This window comes from Nelusetta ayraudi, unplaced genomic scaffold, assembly GCF_046127955.1.
Source record: "Nelusetta ayraudi isolate G7.1 ecotype Tasmania unplaced genomic scaffold, CSIRO-AGI_Nayr_v1 ptg000011l, whole genome shotgun sequence".
In the NCBI taxonomy this organism is placed as follows: domain Eukaryota; kingdom Metazoa; phylum Chordata; class Actinopteri; order Tetraodontiformes; family Monacanthidae; genus Nelusetta; species Nelusetta ayraudi.
This window is the reverse complement of record NW_027466061.1, coordinates 9,832,501-9,849,874: the sequence shown is the minus strand read 5'-3', so window position 1 is coordinate 9,849,874 and position 17,374 is coordinate 9,832,501. Positions and strand designations below refer to the sequence as shown.

General features: G+C 44.1%; 2 protein-coding genes across 6 annotated transcripts in view; one reads left to right on the top strand and one right to left on the bottom strand.

Moving 5' to 3' along the window:
* Positions 1 to 71: 71 nt before the first annotated feature.
* Positions 72 to 6,153, bottom strand: LOC142884802 (acyl-CoA-binding domain-containing protein 5-like). 2 transcript variants are annotated; one of them, XM_076020711.1, is made up of 12 exons: positions 5,181 to 6,153; positions 4,837 to 4,960; positions 4,320 to 4,392; positions 4,005 to 4,161; positions 3,312 to 3,533; positions 2,493 to 2,702; positions 1,967 to 2,055; positions 1,664 to 1,850; positions 1,319 to 1,497; positions 1,182 to 1,232; positions 947 to 1,062; positions 72 to 841 (listed from the first exon to the last, which is right to left on the bottom strand). In XM_076020711.1, exons 1-12 carry the CDS (start codon positions 5,293 to 5,295, stop codon positions 829 to 831), a joined length of 1,536 nt encoding a protein of 511 aa, XP_075876826.1. In that variant the 5' UTR covers positions 5,296 to 6,153; the 3' UTR covers positions 72 to 828. The 2 variants fall into 2 exon arrangements, with proteins under 2 accessions (XP_075876826.1, XP_075876827.1); XM_076020712.1 differs by lacking the exon at positions 3,312 to 3,533.
* Positions 6,154 to 6,574: 421 nt separating this feature from the next.
* LOC142884803 (abl interactor 1-like) overlaps positions 6,575 to 17,374 on the top strand; it is a 20,799-nt gene continuing 9,999 nt past the window's right edge. The window contains exons 1-3 of one of the 4 annotated variants that reach the window (XM_076020713.1): positions 6,575 to 6,852; positions 12,313 to 12,480; positions 15,950 to 16,126. In XM_076020713.1, coding sequence (XP_075876828.1) covers positions 6,736 to 6,852; positions 12,313 to 12,480; positions 15,950 to 16,126 — 462 coding nt within the window. In that variant the 5' untranslated portion in view covers positions 6,575 to 6,735. The remainder of the gene's footprint in view (positions 6,853 to 12,312; positions 12,481 to 15,949; positions 16,127 to 17,374) is intronic. The other 3 variants (XM_076020715.1, XM_076020714.1, XM_076020716.1) reach the window with 3 other exon arrangements.

Below are 17,374 nucleotides of genomic sequence, written 5' to 3'. Positions count from 1 at the left end.
TTTAATAAGAAAAAAAATTCCAGTGCACGCGCAATTTCAAGCGAATAAACAAGATCACACCTTTGCATGTATGCGTTTATCGCTTAGATATGTTTATTGCATTTCATATTATGCTCTATATACTGGTATTAAACAGTTGATTATTTGAAAGCACAACATAATTTCACGGCACACATGATACGATAAAATTATTAAAAGTGGATATGGATTGTCGTTTTTCTAAAAGTGCAATCTTGTTGCTTTAAATATGCAGAAAATGTTCTAAGGACATTTAATAAATATTTTAAATATTCTTTAAATATATATGTTTTTTTTTGTTTTTTGATTTTTACCATGTAAAAAAAAAAAAGCTCCCTTAAACAGCATTGTATTTCCCTTAAATAGCATGTTATTTCACAGAGTCGGCTAAATATACTAACTGAAATGGTCATGGTTTGGGATACCTGAAATCTTATTAAATCATAACATTTACGAAGAAAAGAACAACACAGCAGAGGAGGGAAGTTGTGTACAGTTTTGTGCAGCCTTTATAGAACACCTAGTGAACTGCGAGATAAGTCCTTACTGAGATCACCAGCTAAAGCTAAGCTAAGAGTAACAAAGAAAATGTACTGTTATTTCTGACATAGAAATCTCAACCATTCACGAGCAAGTAACAACTAAATCAAAATGCTACTCCGTCTTCCAGTATCTAGCCTTCAATGACTTCCTGACCGCTCCTTGATTCTTTCGGAGCCAGATTGCACTTGGCCTTTGATAGTGGCATGAAGCAAACCACTAAGCCGGAAATGATCTTAGATTCACTGTCGCGAGCGGCAGTCAAACAATTCAGGTGATTTTTCTGTGAAGACAGAAAAGGCAAATTAGTGTGATTAAAAAGATTAAAAAGATTAAAAAAAATAATTTAAAAAAACTCAAACAGGGATATTTACAGTATTTTGCCCACCTTCGCCTCTGTTGTAGGTAAACTCGAACAAGCCAATGGGCAACCAGAGGCCAAAGTGTGGTCAAGACTACTGTGACAGGACAGAATTCAAAAGGCCACCAGGATGGTCTCAGGAGCTATAGTGACAGAAAACTGAATTACAGTCCGAAACACGATTTCCAAACTTAATACATAAGAAAATATCATTGTCCAATTTGTACTTGTACTTGTTCTTAAAGCATAATTCTATTAGGACCTTTTTGGCCAGGGGTAGGGACTCTTCCAGTCTTGGCGAACATGATCTTGACTAGAGAGACAGGGGAAAAAAAGAGGAGATAAGTCAAATTTCAGCAGCTTGCAGGATATAATAAAGCACCAAAAATGGTATTTTACCTGTGATAAAGCGAGCGCCTCCAGAGCGTCCAGCCGGTGCATTATAGTGGCCATATCGCGCTGCAGCCTCAGCAGAGCCGCAGCTATTTGCTCATCCACATTCCTGCTGGCAGCACGGCTGCTCTGGGATAAACAACAGCAGGCATCGTCTACGCTGGTGCACCTCTGAGAGCTGGTGCCTAAAACAGTATTAATGTAAATGTTGACATGCAAAGACACATCATCATGGAGGTAATTTCATGTGCTTTATGTGATCAGATGGCCATGGATGCAAATCAGGGGTGAGGGTGCCTGATTGGAGACTTCAGTTTGGGCAAGAATAAAAGTGGATTATTGCTGCTCTACCTCTCACTCGTCTGGACAGGGAGCTGTCCAGTTGGCTTCGACTAATCCCTTCTGTAAGGTGAGAATCCACCGCGAATGCTTGATCCTCTCCTCCATTTAGCGTAGTGCTGCTCTCGAACCAGAGATCCTTCTGCCTCACTGTGGCCCGTCCTGGCTTAGGTGACACTATTTTCGCTGTGGGCAGTCCCTTGTAACGAACAGATAGCAACAGTTTCATTAGGCACAAAGACACAGGTAGAACATTTATAAACCACTCAGTTGATACTCCTGGGTGCTACACACTCCAGGGAAAGTAATGCCTACCTCCTCCATGGCCAGGTGCTCCATTGAGTCACAGAATTCCTCATTATCAGAGTCTGTCGATCGCATGTTCCTCTGGAGGGCATTGTGATCTGCGAAACACAATATTTAATCCAAAAAAAAAAAAAAAAATGATATTCCATTGTGTTCATAGCTTTCACTTTTGCGGTCTTTAGTTTTCAACCCGCATTATTGTTTATACAAAACTGTCTAGTGAATTTATCTAGACAGTTTATTATTTATTACGTATTTAGCACTGTATTGACAGCCTCCTGCTAAAACTCTGAGTTTCATCTCCCTTCCAAAACCGATGCATCGTTTTGGACTTTCCATATGTTTGGATGGAGACAAAAACAAGGATAGTCTCAGAGGGTAGAAGAATCACCTGGCTGGGAGTGTGGTCACTAGTCTGAGGAAGAAAGACTGATTCACACAAGTTTGTGTTTCTTTCTTAGCAATAACGCGCACAGACTGCATTGTGGTGGTTTGAAACGCTTATTTTATAGCTATGTTGTTTCAATATGCATACCACGTCTGTTAGAGTGCGTACATGTGCTACACTGCACACTGGGCTCCACGGAGCAGGCGAGTTCCTCCTCCTCCACTTCACTGTTAAGGGAACTGTGTGTCCCGTTGGTGAAGGACGACATGCTGGGCTCCACGCTGCTGCAGGAGCTCCTGGTGGCCGCTCTCCACCTCGTGTCCCCTGCTATCCGCAGCCTCTGGCCACGATTCGACCCTGAGAACAAAAACCTCAGTGAGCGTGAGAGAGAAATTTAAAAACAGTTTCTTTAACTATTTTTAGCCATAGATGAATTTTCCAATGGAACCATAACAGCACAAAAAGCATGAAATCATACACTCCCTTTTTTGCATTTGGGTGTGATTTAAAAGGAAAAATATTATATAACACATACATACATAATGCAAGGAATTACACATGTCATCCAGGCAAGCGCTAGGAATAAATAAAATTAACATCAGCTGCGTACTGTCGCTTTTAACCATCGTTTCTCATAGAGGAGAGTATTTATAGCTCAGACTGATAACATATTTGGTTGAGTGGTAAGTATTTTTAGCAGCTGGCTGATTATGCGGTACTGACTATAAATAAACTGCAGTGTTTCTATTTGTGGTACTCAGAAAAAAACAGCTCAGAGGTTTTGAGGATTTTGTCTTTAGGTGCTTGACTGAGTGTTACGAAACAAACACTGGGGCGGGGGGGGTAAGTCAGGTTTGTTTTATATATATGTTTAAAAAAATCACCGGTCATAATTTGGTAATAATGTGATAACAGTGTTAAGTGTGACTCCAGAGCAGCAAAAACACTGACAGCTACAGACAGTACCTCTGTTTTCCTCCTCCTCCTTGTCTTCGTCATCCAAACTGTCTTCTTTAATCCAATTCTCCTCTTCCTCACTTCTCCAACAAAAACTGTCCTCTTTTCTTTCAGTTTCACTACTTTGATTACTGCCCCCTGCCTCCTCGCTACTAGCACTCATGCCACAAACACCGTCGCCTCCGTCGGTCTCCGGGACATTCTGAATATCATCCCACAGATCTCCATAGCCTGAACGTTGGAGCAAACACTCGTGATTAACATTTGTTTTTGTTTTTTGTTTTTTCAATCAGAAATTGCACAGGACAAGTCTACACAGAGCGAGAGAAAGCACCAAAGGAAGATTCTGCACACTACAGCTCGAGAAATGAGCAGCACTAAGCAGACACCAGCTACATCACTGAAGCAAGAAATCACACATGGCATCGAGCTGTCGAATGTTTGCAGGGACAATTCACACCAAATTTGCAAGCAACTCACATTAACACTGAGAAACCAACACATCAACTCTTTATGGTTAATATAAAGACTTGCCTTCCATTTTTGGCATCTGCATAGGGCTTAGCAGCTCAGCTACCAATAAAAAAAAATGAATGAGAGATTTTGTTTGAAAACCATAATTAATCTGACCATTGAGAAAAACAGAGTGCTGGGTTGATCTGTCATCAGGGTTTCCTTGGCAAAATTAATTCAGTATTGTACCTGTGTGCTGCTGTGCAAATGGTCGAGTGAAGGGTCTCGTGTCCACTCCAGACTCGGACTCGGCCTCCTCGCCATCTCTGTATACCTCGGTGTAGAAGGTGCCCAGCTCCTGGACAAGGTCAGACACTTCATCTGAGATTGGGATGGTTTCCAGAATCTGAGGAAACAGGAATTTATTTCAGAATAACCCCAATCAAAACCCATAACAAGCTGTACACAATGGATCAGGAATTGATATATAATAATTATAATACATATTCATGAGAGCTACTTCTACTTGGCTTCAGATATCATTAAACATCTTAACAAGCCTACCAGCTGGATGTCCTCCACATAGTTCTTCATAGCTTCCTCCTTTGTCATGTTTCCCAGAGAACTCCAGGCATCCCTGGAGACACGACGTCTCTGATCAACATGCAAGCTGTGGCTAAAAAACTGCTCTCAGTGGTAAAAAACAATCTGACCAAGTTACCAATTACAATTATTTGCGCAAAACTCTGAATGTCCAAAGAAAGACTTTAAAGAAATTAACAGCAAATATTTTTGAATGGATACTAAACCACAAAATGTGCCAGACTTGTTTTGTTTGTTTGTTTTTGTGCCCATATATGCCACAATCCTAAACTTAGTGGTGCGACAACTACAAGATTGTAATCGAGACCATCAGATTATAAGTAAGCAGAGGTTTGTTTCAAGAGGGAACCTCTGTCCGCAGCTGGTCCAAATTTGATTTTCTTTTTCTTTTTCTTTGTCTAAATGATGGTTTAGGGCCGGGCTGACCCTCTGTGGTCTTACACTTGACCCTGGACGGTTGTTTGGGGATATCATGTACCATTTGACTCTGCCACGGCTGTCCCAAAAGCCACTTGGTCTTGGGATGTTGCATGGCCCTACAGTTGCCTGCTTGTAGTAACTGTAGAACATCAGCATCATGTCATCAGATGGCTGGAACGGACCTGAGAGAGGAGATAATGTTATTAATCACTGTACAGGACAAATGCCTGACTGAGATAATGCAGCCTTCTTCTTGACGAGACTGACAGCTTCTGGATGCTCTGCCTGTCAATCTCATGGAATGTTTATACACCTGGGGGCGCGTCATCGTGAGCGAGCAATTGCATTGGCTCAAAAGACAAGACAGCAAGTGGGAAGAGAAAAAGAGCAACTTATTATCACCTTCTTCGGGCAAACTCTTAATGACTTTAACTGCCGCGGCGAATTTTGCCTCCAGGCTGCGTCTGTCATCTTCTTCCTCCTCCTCCGCCATGCTGGGTCCCAACAAAGATGGCATGAAGAAACGAGTCGTCACCTCTCGAGCGAGAAGGTAGCGGAGAAACTGGGGTATTCAGAGGTTCTGCATCGCTGCCTCTCTGGTTGCCAACCTGTCTTGTCCGGGGATGCGCACTGCCTCTACTTAGGATGTTGAGCAGTTCCGCGTTGAAGCGCTACCAGACCTTTTCCAACATGACCGCGTCCTTCTGGTGGCTTGTTTCTGAAAACGCACCATGAGGTTTACACTCACCGGTGCGCTGATTCTTTTATTATGCAGCAGAAATCCAATCCGGTCTCCGCTCAAGGATGAGCCACTCGCCGTTCGGCGTCTTTCGGTTTCCTCGGGAAATGTAGTTTGTCGCGGAGACATCTTGCGCCTTCCTACCGCTTCACAGGGAGCGCGCAGTCCTTCGTCTCCCACAAATCCATGTGCCGTGTATTTAAACCGCGATGGTGCATGGGAAATGCAGTTTTTGCTCGTTGAGATTATTTATTTTATTCTCATAAGTAGGCCACCGGCTTTCTGTTGTATTACAGTGACTAAGGCGTTTTATTTTATAGTTCCTGAGAGTACTTAAGATTGTGCTGCAATGCTGTTTTAAAAACACAACTCAGAATACAATATTATTTGTCTATTTTAGAAATATTGACCGTATACGCTTATCCCTTTGATTACCACATACACATGTAGGTGATCTAGATGGTCTAATTTGCTATGAGTTGTAATTGTGTATATTTCTGTGGATGAATACGATCAATTCTGACCACGCCGGCATGATAATGCTGCATTGGGGGCTACATGCAAAATAATACAGATTTAATTAAATAAACAAATTGCTTCGAGACTTGCGAAGAGACAACAGAATAACATTTGAAAGTTTTCAGGTGCAAAAAAAAAAAGGACAGTGGGTAAAATTGGCAAAATAGCTTTTAAAGTAGCCTTTGCATACAGCAATATATCAGTCCAATAAACAACTGACAATGCAATAATCATAAGGGGCTTACTGTGCAGTGTACGCTTTTCATGAGAAAAAATAGGTTAAAAAAATATCTATACATACACGTCGACCAACGTATAAAACCCAAGCCATACATTTAAATAATATATTATTTTTCAATGTAACCATAATTATCATCGTTATTACAGATTTACTCTCAACGATCCATCAACGAAAATTTACACGTCATCGCGGTGAAGGTCTATTGGCCGAGCGCTCCTCTACCCCCGCCTCTCAGCCAATCGGCGGCCCACTTTTGTGACGTCGCTGCCGTTTGTCACGGGCCTCGCTGTTGGATCGCGGAGCCATCCAGCGGCTTCACAATGCCAGGCGGGGGAGCCCCTCTCTCAGCAGCAGCAGAGGCAGCAGCAGCAGCAGCGCCGCACAGCACAGCATCACTGCCTCGCCTCGCTGAGTGAGAAGAGAAGCACTGAGAGGAGAGACATGCGAAGGGATGTAAGATGGCAGAGCTACAAATGCTTCTAGAGGAGGAAATCCCTGCTGGCAAGAGAGCCCTGGTGGAGAGCTACCAGAACCTGTCGCGGGTGGCGGAATACTGCGAGAACAATTATGTCCAGGTAGGGAGATGCTTCGACGGGGGCCCGCGTTCGCCTCACAATTCGACGCGTTTTCTCCTCCTCCTCCTCCTCATGCCCCTCCACCTCCTCCTCCTCCTCCGCCGTTGTGTGTGTATCGGCTGGCTCGCGGTGCCGGAGCCGAAGTGGGTGAAAAAAGAAAACCGTACGGGCAGGAAACGAAAGGGGGTCTTCCACATAAGCGACCCCCTCTACGGCGGCCGCCGAGTGGGCCTTTGTCTGGCGGCGGGATGAGTCAGCCGCGGCTCGGTGTCGTGATGGCCGGTTCTCCGGGCCATTTAACGGCGGCGCTCGACGTGCGGGGAATCTGCTAGCGGCGAAGAGAGAGAGAGAGAGAGAGAGAGAGAGAGAGAGAGAGAGAGAGAGAGAGAGAGAGAGAGAGATAGGGAGGGAGAGAGAGAGAGAGAGGGTGGTGGAGGTGGAGGGGGGGCGAAAGGCTTTTTCTGTCGAGGGTGTGTCGTTGTTCCGTTTGTCACTGGCCGCATTCTTTGGCTGGCGACAGAAAAATCAAACACCGAATGTTAATCTGGCACATTTTTATTTATTTTTTACTCGCTGCAAGCTTTGGCTACCGCCATATCGCGGTATTAACCGCTTAGTCATCGTAAAAAAGAAAAAGAAAAATATATCACCGGTCAAGCTACAGAGGGTAGTTAATACAACTTCCGTTAGATATGTGCGGTTTCCCTATTAATGTTAACGCCCTTTCGTGTTTTAAGTGCGAGAGTATCGCAAGCCATAACTCCCCTCCAGGTCTCCAATGTGAGAAAACATCATGTATGACAGTGATTGTCGTCATGCTACGGTGCAGGTATCATGTGTCAGCTGAAAACATGACTCCAGCAGCACGTCCACGCATCTTTTTGCCTGGAATCAGATTGAAAGTGCAGCATTTTTCACTCACCTGGAATGTTTGCAGCGGATTTTTTTTTGTGTGCCAATATAGACACACGGATTGTTGGTTAAAACGACCAAAGGGTTAATCGCCTGTGTCATTTATGGTGATGTTCAGAACTGTAAATATGTGATACACATATTACTTCTCAGATTAATGGGGGTGCAAAACACTGAAAAAATGGATTTTTCAACAATTTACTCTGTGCACATCAGACAGAAGCCTTGATTTATTTATTTTTTCCAGACAAGACTTACATCATGATTGCAGATTTTCATCATAGTTGTGCAATATTTGCACAGTTTGTGTTTTTGTGGTTAGGTTGTTCATGCTACCAACCATTTGTTTTTTCTGAAGCATGCTAATTAAGCAGGTTTACACGCCCACATTGTATGTAGCGTGTTGTATTACAAAAAGAAGCCCAAGATTGATATCATCAGAGCAAAAATAATCAATGACTTTATTTCAGATTTTAACTTTCAATTATTTTTTTTATTAATTTATTTTCAGTTTTCAACCACTATCATAGTCAACATAATCCATGGCCCAAGTTGCATATTGTTGACCATTTTATTTAGCAGGTTCAGTAGCTCAGAACAACCCCTGTTGCTTTGCCACAGTTAGCGTGGACTAAAGTGCGTGGGTGAGCGTGCGAGCTGGCCCTCCAAAGGTTGAGTGGTCTGGTCTGAACAGCCGTCTGTGCTCGCGCACCGACACGCTAACGCACCCGAAATCCATTCCCCAGCACAGTCATTGCATGAGAGCGGTGCTTAAAGGCTTCGTTTCGCTTTGTCCTCCTTGTCACAAGAATGGCAGTATATAGGTTACCCAAATTCAGTGCGCGCTTAGTCTGCGACAAATACACAAAGCCTTAGCATCCTATGTGAATGATTTTACGCCAGCGAGCTGAAGTATTGGGCGGTAAAGAAAGGGCAATTTGTCTGACTGTGTCTACAAGGTACAGCTTGACCTGAATATGACTCTTTAGCTGGCTTCTTCAAAACACAGTATGTAATATTTGTCAGGCAGATAACTGCACAATTACTTTTTTCTGCTCACAGTAATGAATTTACAGATGACGAGTGAGCTAATAAGCCAGCAAATTGCTCTCTGTCCTAATAAACACATCATCTATAGAGTCTGCTTCAGAAGGAGGCTGTGTGCAGCTATTGGAGTCTTTGCCAAGTCTTAATGGATAAAAAAAATGGCACTGCCTTTTCCAAGAAAATGTTTTTAGAGAATGTTAATTTAACTTGCTTTTGCGCACTAATTGTTACATCACAACACAGTCTGTTTGTGGTCCTTACTGTCAATGTTGAAAGGTTTGTTTTTCATGCACAATTCCGGTCACCAGGGTTTTGTCACAACAACAAACTCCCGGGCAATGAGGAAAGTTCATTTTGTTCTTCTTTTGCTTGTTCCACTTTTCAGATAGTGTGTGCTATGACACACACAATTGTGGAAACAAGAAGGTTGTGATGTCACAAAGGGTGCTGACTCATCCACAGTCAGCTCCTCTAAAATGTTGAAAGGCAAAAACATTGAGATCATGACCTGTTTTTATTGTAGGACTTGTACAATTTATTTTATTGAAAATATATTTCAAAAGAAGATGAAAATGGACAAGAATGGCCCCTGCGTCCTCATTCAACGTTTTGTCTCGGACTTTACTCGATGATTCACTCATCCAGCATCACTGTGGGATTTTCCTTCTGTCCTGAGTCACCAGAAAACACACACAACTAAAAAATGGACGGCCTGTGAGTTTGATGCTGTGAACACAGCTGGTCGTCAGATCTGATTTCAAATAGCAGGCAGTGATTATTATTTTCTAACGTGTCACAGACGTTGTGCCACAGAGCATGAATTAAGGATGAAAGTAGGAGGAGGCAAAGGCTGTTTGTTGACCACGAGAACAATATGTCACTATGTTGTTCACAAGACTGCAAGGAAAATGGAAATAAGATTTATTGTTTTGATCGTTTTGGCCTTAACTGTGTTTTGTCCTGACAAACACACACCGACAACTGAAGACAGGACGTTAAAGCCAATGTTTCTGTTCTTACAGGTTTGTTATTCTGCCCCACAAAAATCCGGCTCGCAAATACTTCCTCTTCCCTTTCAGAACGTGAAGCAATTGATAATATCCCATATTATTTCCATATTATTTATTCGTTATTATTTGTAATTATGAATTCAGCCTTTCATACACTTCACTGCTATTATTAAAAGCAATGTGATGTTACTGCAGGCTCTAGAATATTCCCTCTTAATAACACACATGCAGCCTCTCTTGGATAATGATTTCTTTAGGGACATTAAAAGCACAAGCTTCAGTTCTGCCAGCATATTTACACACACACACACACACACACACACACACACACACACACACACACACACACACACACACACACACACACACACACACACACAAAACACAACAGGGACTTGGTATAAGAGCTGATGTCCCAGTCTTTGTAGCTGGTCTAGTGCCTGTACAGTACAGCCTTGCGCAGGAAACCTCAATTTTGGATGCAGTCTTTAATTTGGGTTACTGCCTTCTGCAGCCGTTTCTATTTTAAATCACACTACTGTCGCAGTAAAGAGGCGGAGTAATACCTGCTTGTCTTGGTGTGACCTAAATCTGCATAATCATGTGTAAGAAAACATTTTACAGTTTTGTTAGTCACACAATCAGCTGGATTTGCGTCAAACCAATGGCATTCAATATTTTATTTGGACTTAAATGCCCCATATGATCCCCTTTTCTCATCTTTATTATTCATCCCAGGCTCTGTGTTTCCATCTATGTATTTAGTGTATGGACACTGCTGCCTTACTGCTGCCTTGATTTTGGCCTATTTCAGAAGCCTAAGAAACTGCTAGATCGCACCATGGTGTCGACCTCCACCACCCCACCACCTCCCTATCCCCATGCCCCCCCGCCCCCCCCCCCCCAAAAAAAAAAAAACACCCAACCGCTCACCAGTTAACCCTCTGACTCAGGGACCATTTCATTCATGACTCACCAGGTTGAATAGATTCCAGAGGCAAATGTGGTGTTTTTCTGTCTTGATGTGGCTGAAGATATTGCTTTCCTCTTGCATCGTCAAGGCTGAGTCAGGCAAGACTGAGGAGAGAGTGAGCAATCTGTAAAGAAAAGTGTGCGTTTTGTAGACGACGCCCTTTCTGAAGCCTTAAGTCAGTCTTTTAATCAGATGAGTCGTGTTAGAAACATTAACCTCTATTCAAATCCCACTTGACACCTTATTCCTCTCTCATTTATTCACTGCAGTCTTTGATAAAAATCCAATATTAGCGGCTAATGTTAATTTCCAGAACGTGACTCTGCAGCGTGACGTAGCCGTCTGTGATGACAAAGCGATGGTTAAAGCTTTATACGGCCCACAGCCACCTGCTCCAGACACTGGGGCTGCAAGCGGGTTGCAAGGCGACCGTGATGGTGACATAATTCAGACATTATAATCCCGTAATAAATCGAGACGTGTGACTTTTTTTTTTTGTTGCTATATTTGGTTAAGCAGAAATTGTGTGTGTGTCTGCTGCACTACTGTTCAGTATGAAGTTGTAGCCGCAAGTCAATTCTGTAACTTAAGCATCAAGACAGGAAGTGATTATTTACTGATATTTCAGTATGTTTCAGCGCAGTAAATGAAAAACTGCCTTATAATACAGATAGAAGGCGAATTTTGACACGTAGTTTTGTGCCTTCAGTTCTTTTTTTCTACTTCTATTACTGCTTTTCTGTCTAATTTGCAATCACACAGTGAAGACAACCAAACCTCAACATTAGTGGCTTTTTAAAATGTGCTGCCATTGTAAAAGGAAGCATCCTGGCTAACACCATTACACCACTTCCACTCCTACCAATAAGGGTTTTGTTGAGTTTGTGTATTTCTTGCCGTTTTATATTGTATTCTCAAAACAGCATTTGGAGCGCTGACAGGTGAAGTGTACAAGTCCAGTCCATTTAAAACAAATTTGAAAGGTTGCCTCCACTGTGCTGCTGAACCCGACAGGCCAGCTGAAATGGGTTTAGCTTGTGCGTGTGACTTCTTCTGGCCAATGTTATTTTGCCAACTAAAAATATGTCGCTATTTCAAGGCGTCCACAAACAGATGGTTTGCACGTGCGAGGGATTCTGTATCCTGTGAAGCTTCCTGGCATTCCTGGTCCACCGGGCTCAGCTCCCACCATGCACCTGTTCCGTGTTGTTCCATCTCAGTTATTCGGAAGTTACTCCAGTCTATTCCTTGGCCGCTCCGCATCCACAAAGTCACTGGCGTGCACCGTGGACAGCCTCTTCTGTATTTACGGGGCTTTGCAGCCCGGCGTCACTTCTGGAAGACGAAGGCTTCCGTCATGTTTCCACTCCCGCCCTCTCACGTTGGCAGGCCGGTAGAGGCCTTATTTGAGTCCTCCCTGGGTTATAATTTACTTCCCTCCCGCCTGCCTCTCCACTGGTTCCACCCACACATCCTCTCCACTGACATATGTCTGCCTGTTTCCTGTTTCTCCGGCAGGCTCAGGACAAGAAGAAGGCGCTGGAGGAGACCAAGGCCTACACCACCCAGTCCCTGGCCAGCGTGGCCTACCAGATCAATGCCTTAGCGAACAATGTGCTGCAGCTGCTGGACATCCAGGCCTCGCAGCTACGGCGCATGGAGTCCTCCATCAACCACATCTCCCAGGTACACGCCGCAGCTGTGGAGCAAGAGTGATGTAACAATATTAAACCCTCAGAGGCATAATACGTCCATACACAGCACTCTGTTCAATGCTCATTGTGGAATGAAAAAAAGCTGTTTTACTTTTTTTTGATACTCCTCCATCTGTAAATGATGTGATCTGAGCGCAAAGAATGATGTATGGTTACTGCCGATTCAACTTTCTTCCTCTTTTCTTTTTCTTTTGGCTAACGACATGACGGCTTTTGCCTTGACAACCATCGCGTATCCACAACAGCACAGGCACACTTCAGTGACTGTGCTGTGGTGAGATTGGTGGCCACATCCACAAATATAGAAAAAAATAACTCTGTTGATTGTTTGGGTATAGTTTCCTTTTACCATAAGACAAAAGTGATGCGGCTGTGCAAAAAAAAAAAAAAAAGAAAAAGAAAAAATGAGCCTGGTTGCCTTTTTTATTTTTTTTTATTTTTAAAGATGCTTTTGCTGATATGAGATTCTGACAGTCTGAAACCTCAAGCCAAAACATCACAGTTTCATCAGATAACAATTTCCATTCACATTATATTTTTGAAATATCTGGGTAAAGATATAGGCAGTTCTTTTCCACTGAACCCAAACTATTTTATATTCAAACAACTTATAGAATATCTGAACATCTACTTAGTGGAAGCAATGCCATACATGCCATGCATTTGATTAGTGTTTTTTTTTCTGGGGAACAACTGTTATCACAGTGGCAGTATGCAGCCGTTAAATCTTCCAGAGTTCCTTGAAGTTTGTGACAAAGCACCAAAGTGCAGAGCGATGACGCTCAGACCCGCTCGCATGGATCTTACCGGAGCTGCCAAACAGCCCCTCTTCTGTCCCCGGCCCTCTGCCTCATCAGCAGTCCTCTCCCCGTCTCTCTGTGCGTTTCATGCAGCACCCAGCCTGTCAGCCGCTGAATGTCACCCCCGTCCCCTCCCCGTGCGCTTCATTAAGCCTGTCGGGGATGAAGTGAAAGCCTGACGCCAGCTTTTTTCTCCTGCTTCCCTCTTTCAAACCCGGGATCTGGTCCACAGGCTGCAGGATGGAGCCACTCTTTATGGAGCCTCTGATATCTCTGGCTGCCTGCCACACAGTAGCTCCAGCGGGCCTCGTAACTACACCGACGAAAACCCATTGAGATCAGTATCTCTTTTAGAAGGGTGACCTGGCCAAGAGGGCAACAGCACATCATAAGAACAGTTACAGTCCAGATGAAAATATGTGATTTCAGAGGAGCGATAGTGTTTTTCAACAAGAAGTGCGGGAGCAACAATTTAAGATTTAAAAACTCTGTACAACAAGTAAAGATATGATATGGTATGGTATGATTGGTTCCTGGAATCACGAACCAATCTACACTGAGGCATATTTTTAAAGAGTCGTCAAAATTCTCCAACTTGTTCAGCTGCACTGCAAAAGTAAATCATTAATCACACGGTTTGCTGGGCTCAGCGCACTTTTGGAGAAGTGAACCGTAGCTGTTCCTTCCTGCCCTTTAAAACACGTGGCTGAGCAGGCGGCCAGATGTTTCGGTGGAGGGCTTACAAAAGAAAGTGAGATGGGGAGGAAGCAGGGCTCCAGTACAAAGGTTGGGTAACAGCTATTGCAGCTTGATGTTTCTGAGAGATTACCTCACTGGGAGAGCTTCATCTCCAAGCAGTGGGCGTGTGGAGGAAATACTGAATTATGGCTGGCAGAGTTCAGCCTCAGTGCTCGCTGTGCTGCTTGTTTTATTACTCTGCTGCTAATGTGTTGCGAAGCACATCTCCGGGTTTTAGTTCATCTAGGGGACTAAATGTGAGCGCACGTCCTGACGGTCAAAAGAAAATGGTGTTCGTAGACAGAACAAGAGAGAAAATCTGTTTCCCTTTTTTTTCATGCATGTTGCTTCAGCTCATCACTGAGTTGGACTCACTGGTTGGACTCTTTTTTTTTTCCTTCTTTTTTTTTTTTTTTTTTTAAAGCTGTGGGCGTGTTGCTTCCGTTTCTTTGCCCTAATTATAAGCTGATTGCAGTCAGTGCACCTCTGGCACTCTGATGGCGAGGCTTCATGCCAGCCCTGGGGAGAGGTTTTCTCAGTGGGAGGGCGGGGCTTGACAACTCCGAGCAGACTCTGACCAACCACTCTGAGGGTTTCATCGACTGCTGCCAAAAGACTCAGGCCGTTAGACAGGATGAGCTGTCACTTCTGATATGTGGCCACATCACTTGTCAGTCAGTCCAAATCTTCAGTCGATGTGATTCAGTGCTGTGATGAACACATTTAGGTTGAGTGTTTCTATTCTCTTTTGCAAAACAAAGGTCCATATTCCATCTTAAATGTTGTTGTTCTCCTGTGTAATGACACTAAAGACTTCTATTCTGTCCTAGTTTCCCTCCTGGATTCCAGTGGAACAGCCACACATGACCAATTATCCTAGAAATACCATACAGATATCTAGGAAGGAGCAGATTTAATCATATCAGGGGATATTTGCTTGATGCTAAAACTGAGATTATTTTTGGACCTTCCACATATTTGGAAGGAGGCAAAAACTAGAGGACGGAACCAGCGTTTGGCTGGGGAGTATCAGTGAGGTAGCAGTGCCCCTTGTGACATCACAATGAGTTGATTCCAGTAGTCACTGTGGTGAGTGCAAAAGAAGCAAAAGACTTCTCTATCTGGGATGTTTGCTCACAACATGGACTCACTTATTAATGTCAAAAAACATTTTTTTGCATCATATTGTACCTTTACAAGCCTGAATAATTATTATTTCATAATAATATTTTTTTTTTATGAAGGACACAATATATCTCCTTCTCCTTCAATGTGCCCCACTTTTTGTTCAGTATTCCCTCTCTCTCAGCTTTCATCTCTCCCTCCATCCAGTTTCATCTATCATTCATAAATTGATGGCCAGGCAGTGAGGTGTCAGCTGTCAGTGTCTGTTGAAAGACACAGCGGCTGTAGCTGCAGGAGAAATGGAGGTCACTGGTATTTGCAATTACTTCTGCTGCGAGGGCTTTGTTGGATGGGCCTCAGGGTGTGGGCCAGTGGAACAGAATAGTGGGTCAGAGTCATGTTTGTCCAAGCTGTGGGAGGCATCAGTCCAACAGCCGCCAACTGAGACATTTCAAACCTCTCTTGTTCTTTTCGGCCGTTGGTCATTTTGCTGATTGCTCTAGCCGCACTCACCGTCTTCAATTAAACCCAGTGGGTCAGGAGAGGCCGGACTGTGAACGGCAAAAGTTTGCGATTGATACAGAAATAATGAGGCCTAAGATACAACCCTGAGGGACTCCAGGAAGAAGAAGGTTGTGCCCTTTGAGCGTTATGCTTTAAAAATGACCTTCCATCCGTTCAGGATAAAATAGAAATGTTTTATGTATTTTATTAAACACTGTGTAAATATTTTGTGTCCAACAACTCACGTTTGTCTTCCTTCTCTTCCGAATGCAGACTGTTGACATTCACAAGGAGAAGGTGGCACGTCGCGAGATCGGCATCCTGACCACAAACAAGAACACCTCTCGCACCCACAAGATCATCGCCCCTGGCAACATGGAGCGGCCCGTGCGCTACATCCGCAAGCCAATCGACTACACGCTGCTCGACGACGTGGGCCACGGCGTCAAAGTAAGAACGACCTTTGAAAACCTGCCGAAATACAACATCTCCTTCGCTGTTCCCTCGAAACTGTGATTGTAAGGCAAGCATCACACAGGCTTTCAGGTTAATCCAGTAGGGACACAGAGAACTCTTTCAAAAGGGAAAGCTTTGCTTGCCAGAAATGTCTTCTCTCCCCATCAGTGAGGTTCCCTGAAAGCAAAGCCAAAGCCATCAGTCAAGCGCCGCAGGGGGCAGAAATCTTGGGAATGTGTCGTCGAGAGCGTCGCCTCCCATTTTGAAATGCATGAAAACGTCCTTTCAGTCCTTTCCCGGTTCATCAATGAATTTTTATTTCCTCTCCGCATGATCCGTCCGCCCTCTCTTCTCGCTTCTTCCTTTCCTTTGAATGACGCTCTGTGTCTTTAGACGCTGTGCATGCTAGTCCGTGCCCGCCGACCATCGCGGCCGTCGCGCATCTCCGCGGAGCTCAAGAGTCGGCCTCCTCATCCCCGCCTGCCTCTGCCCAGATAGTTGACGACTGCTGGGTTTTCAAACATCCGCCGGTTGAGATTCAAAGGCTGGTGTCTCTTCCAGGGAGAGCTGGCTCACGCTCGGGGAGGGCCAGCGCTGCTCGCCATGCAAATGAAGCATGATTTATGGATGTGGAGGAGAATGGCTCTCTGCACGCCCAAGACAAATGCACAATCTGCCGTCCCCGCCCGAGTGTTGACTCTGATTTCTCGCGTTGTCATGACTCAAAACATCTGTGGAATGACGGATGCGGTGGTTTACATTGGTGGGAATTCCTTTAATTGGGTTTTAATGAGGTTTATGTCATTATTTTAGTCAGGAAGAAAACAGGAACAGAAGGCCCCTCTGCTGCTGGCTCATTCTGCATTCTCTATGATTAGTGTGAGCTCAGTGTGGTGGGGGATCCAAAAAAAAAAAAGAGATTGATTCCATTTCTTTTGGTAGGTAGGAGGAGCCCCGTGTTTTAAGAAACCTGAAGTAGTCTGAGAGAACGTAAAGTAACGTATCAGAGGAAATGTTGAATATAATGGTCATGAAGCTCCGTAATAACAACAAGCCACCACTGCATATTTTCACCCGCTGGCCTCCGACAGCCTGGCAGCAGCCAAAGGTGGTGGCTGGTTTGCTATCAGCCGTCGCTCTCTGTTCCTGTTGCTCAAAGTGAGAGGACTGAGCCGTAGCTGCAGCTGGATGATGACATTTTACGGCGTTTTGTCTGCAAGCCACGGTGGTCTTATCTTTCTC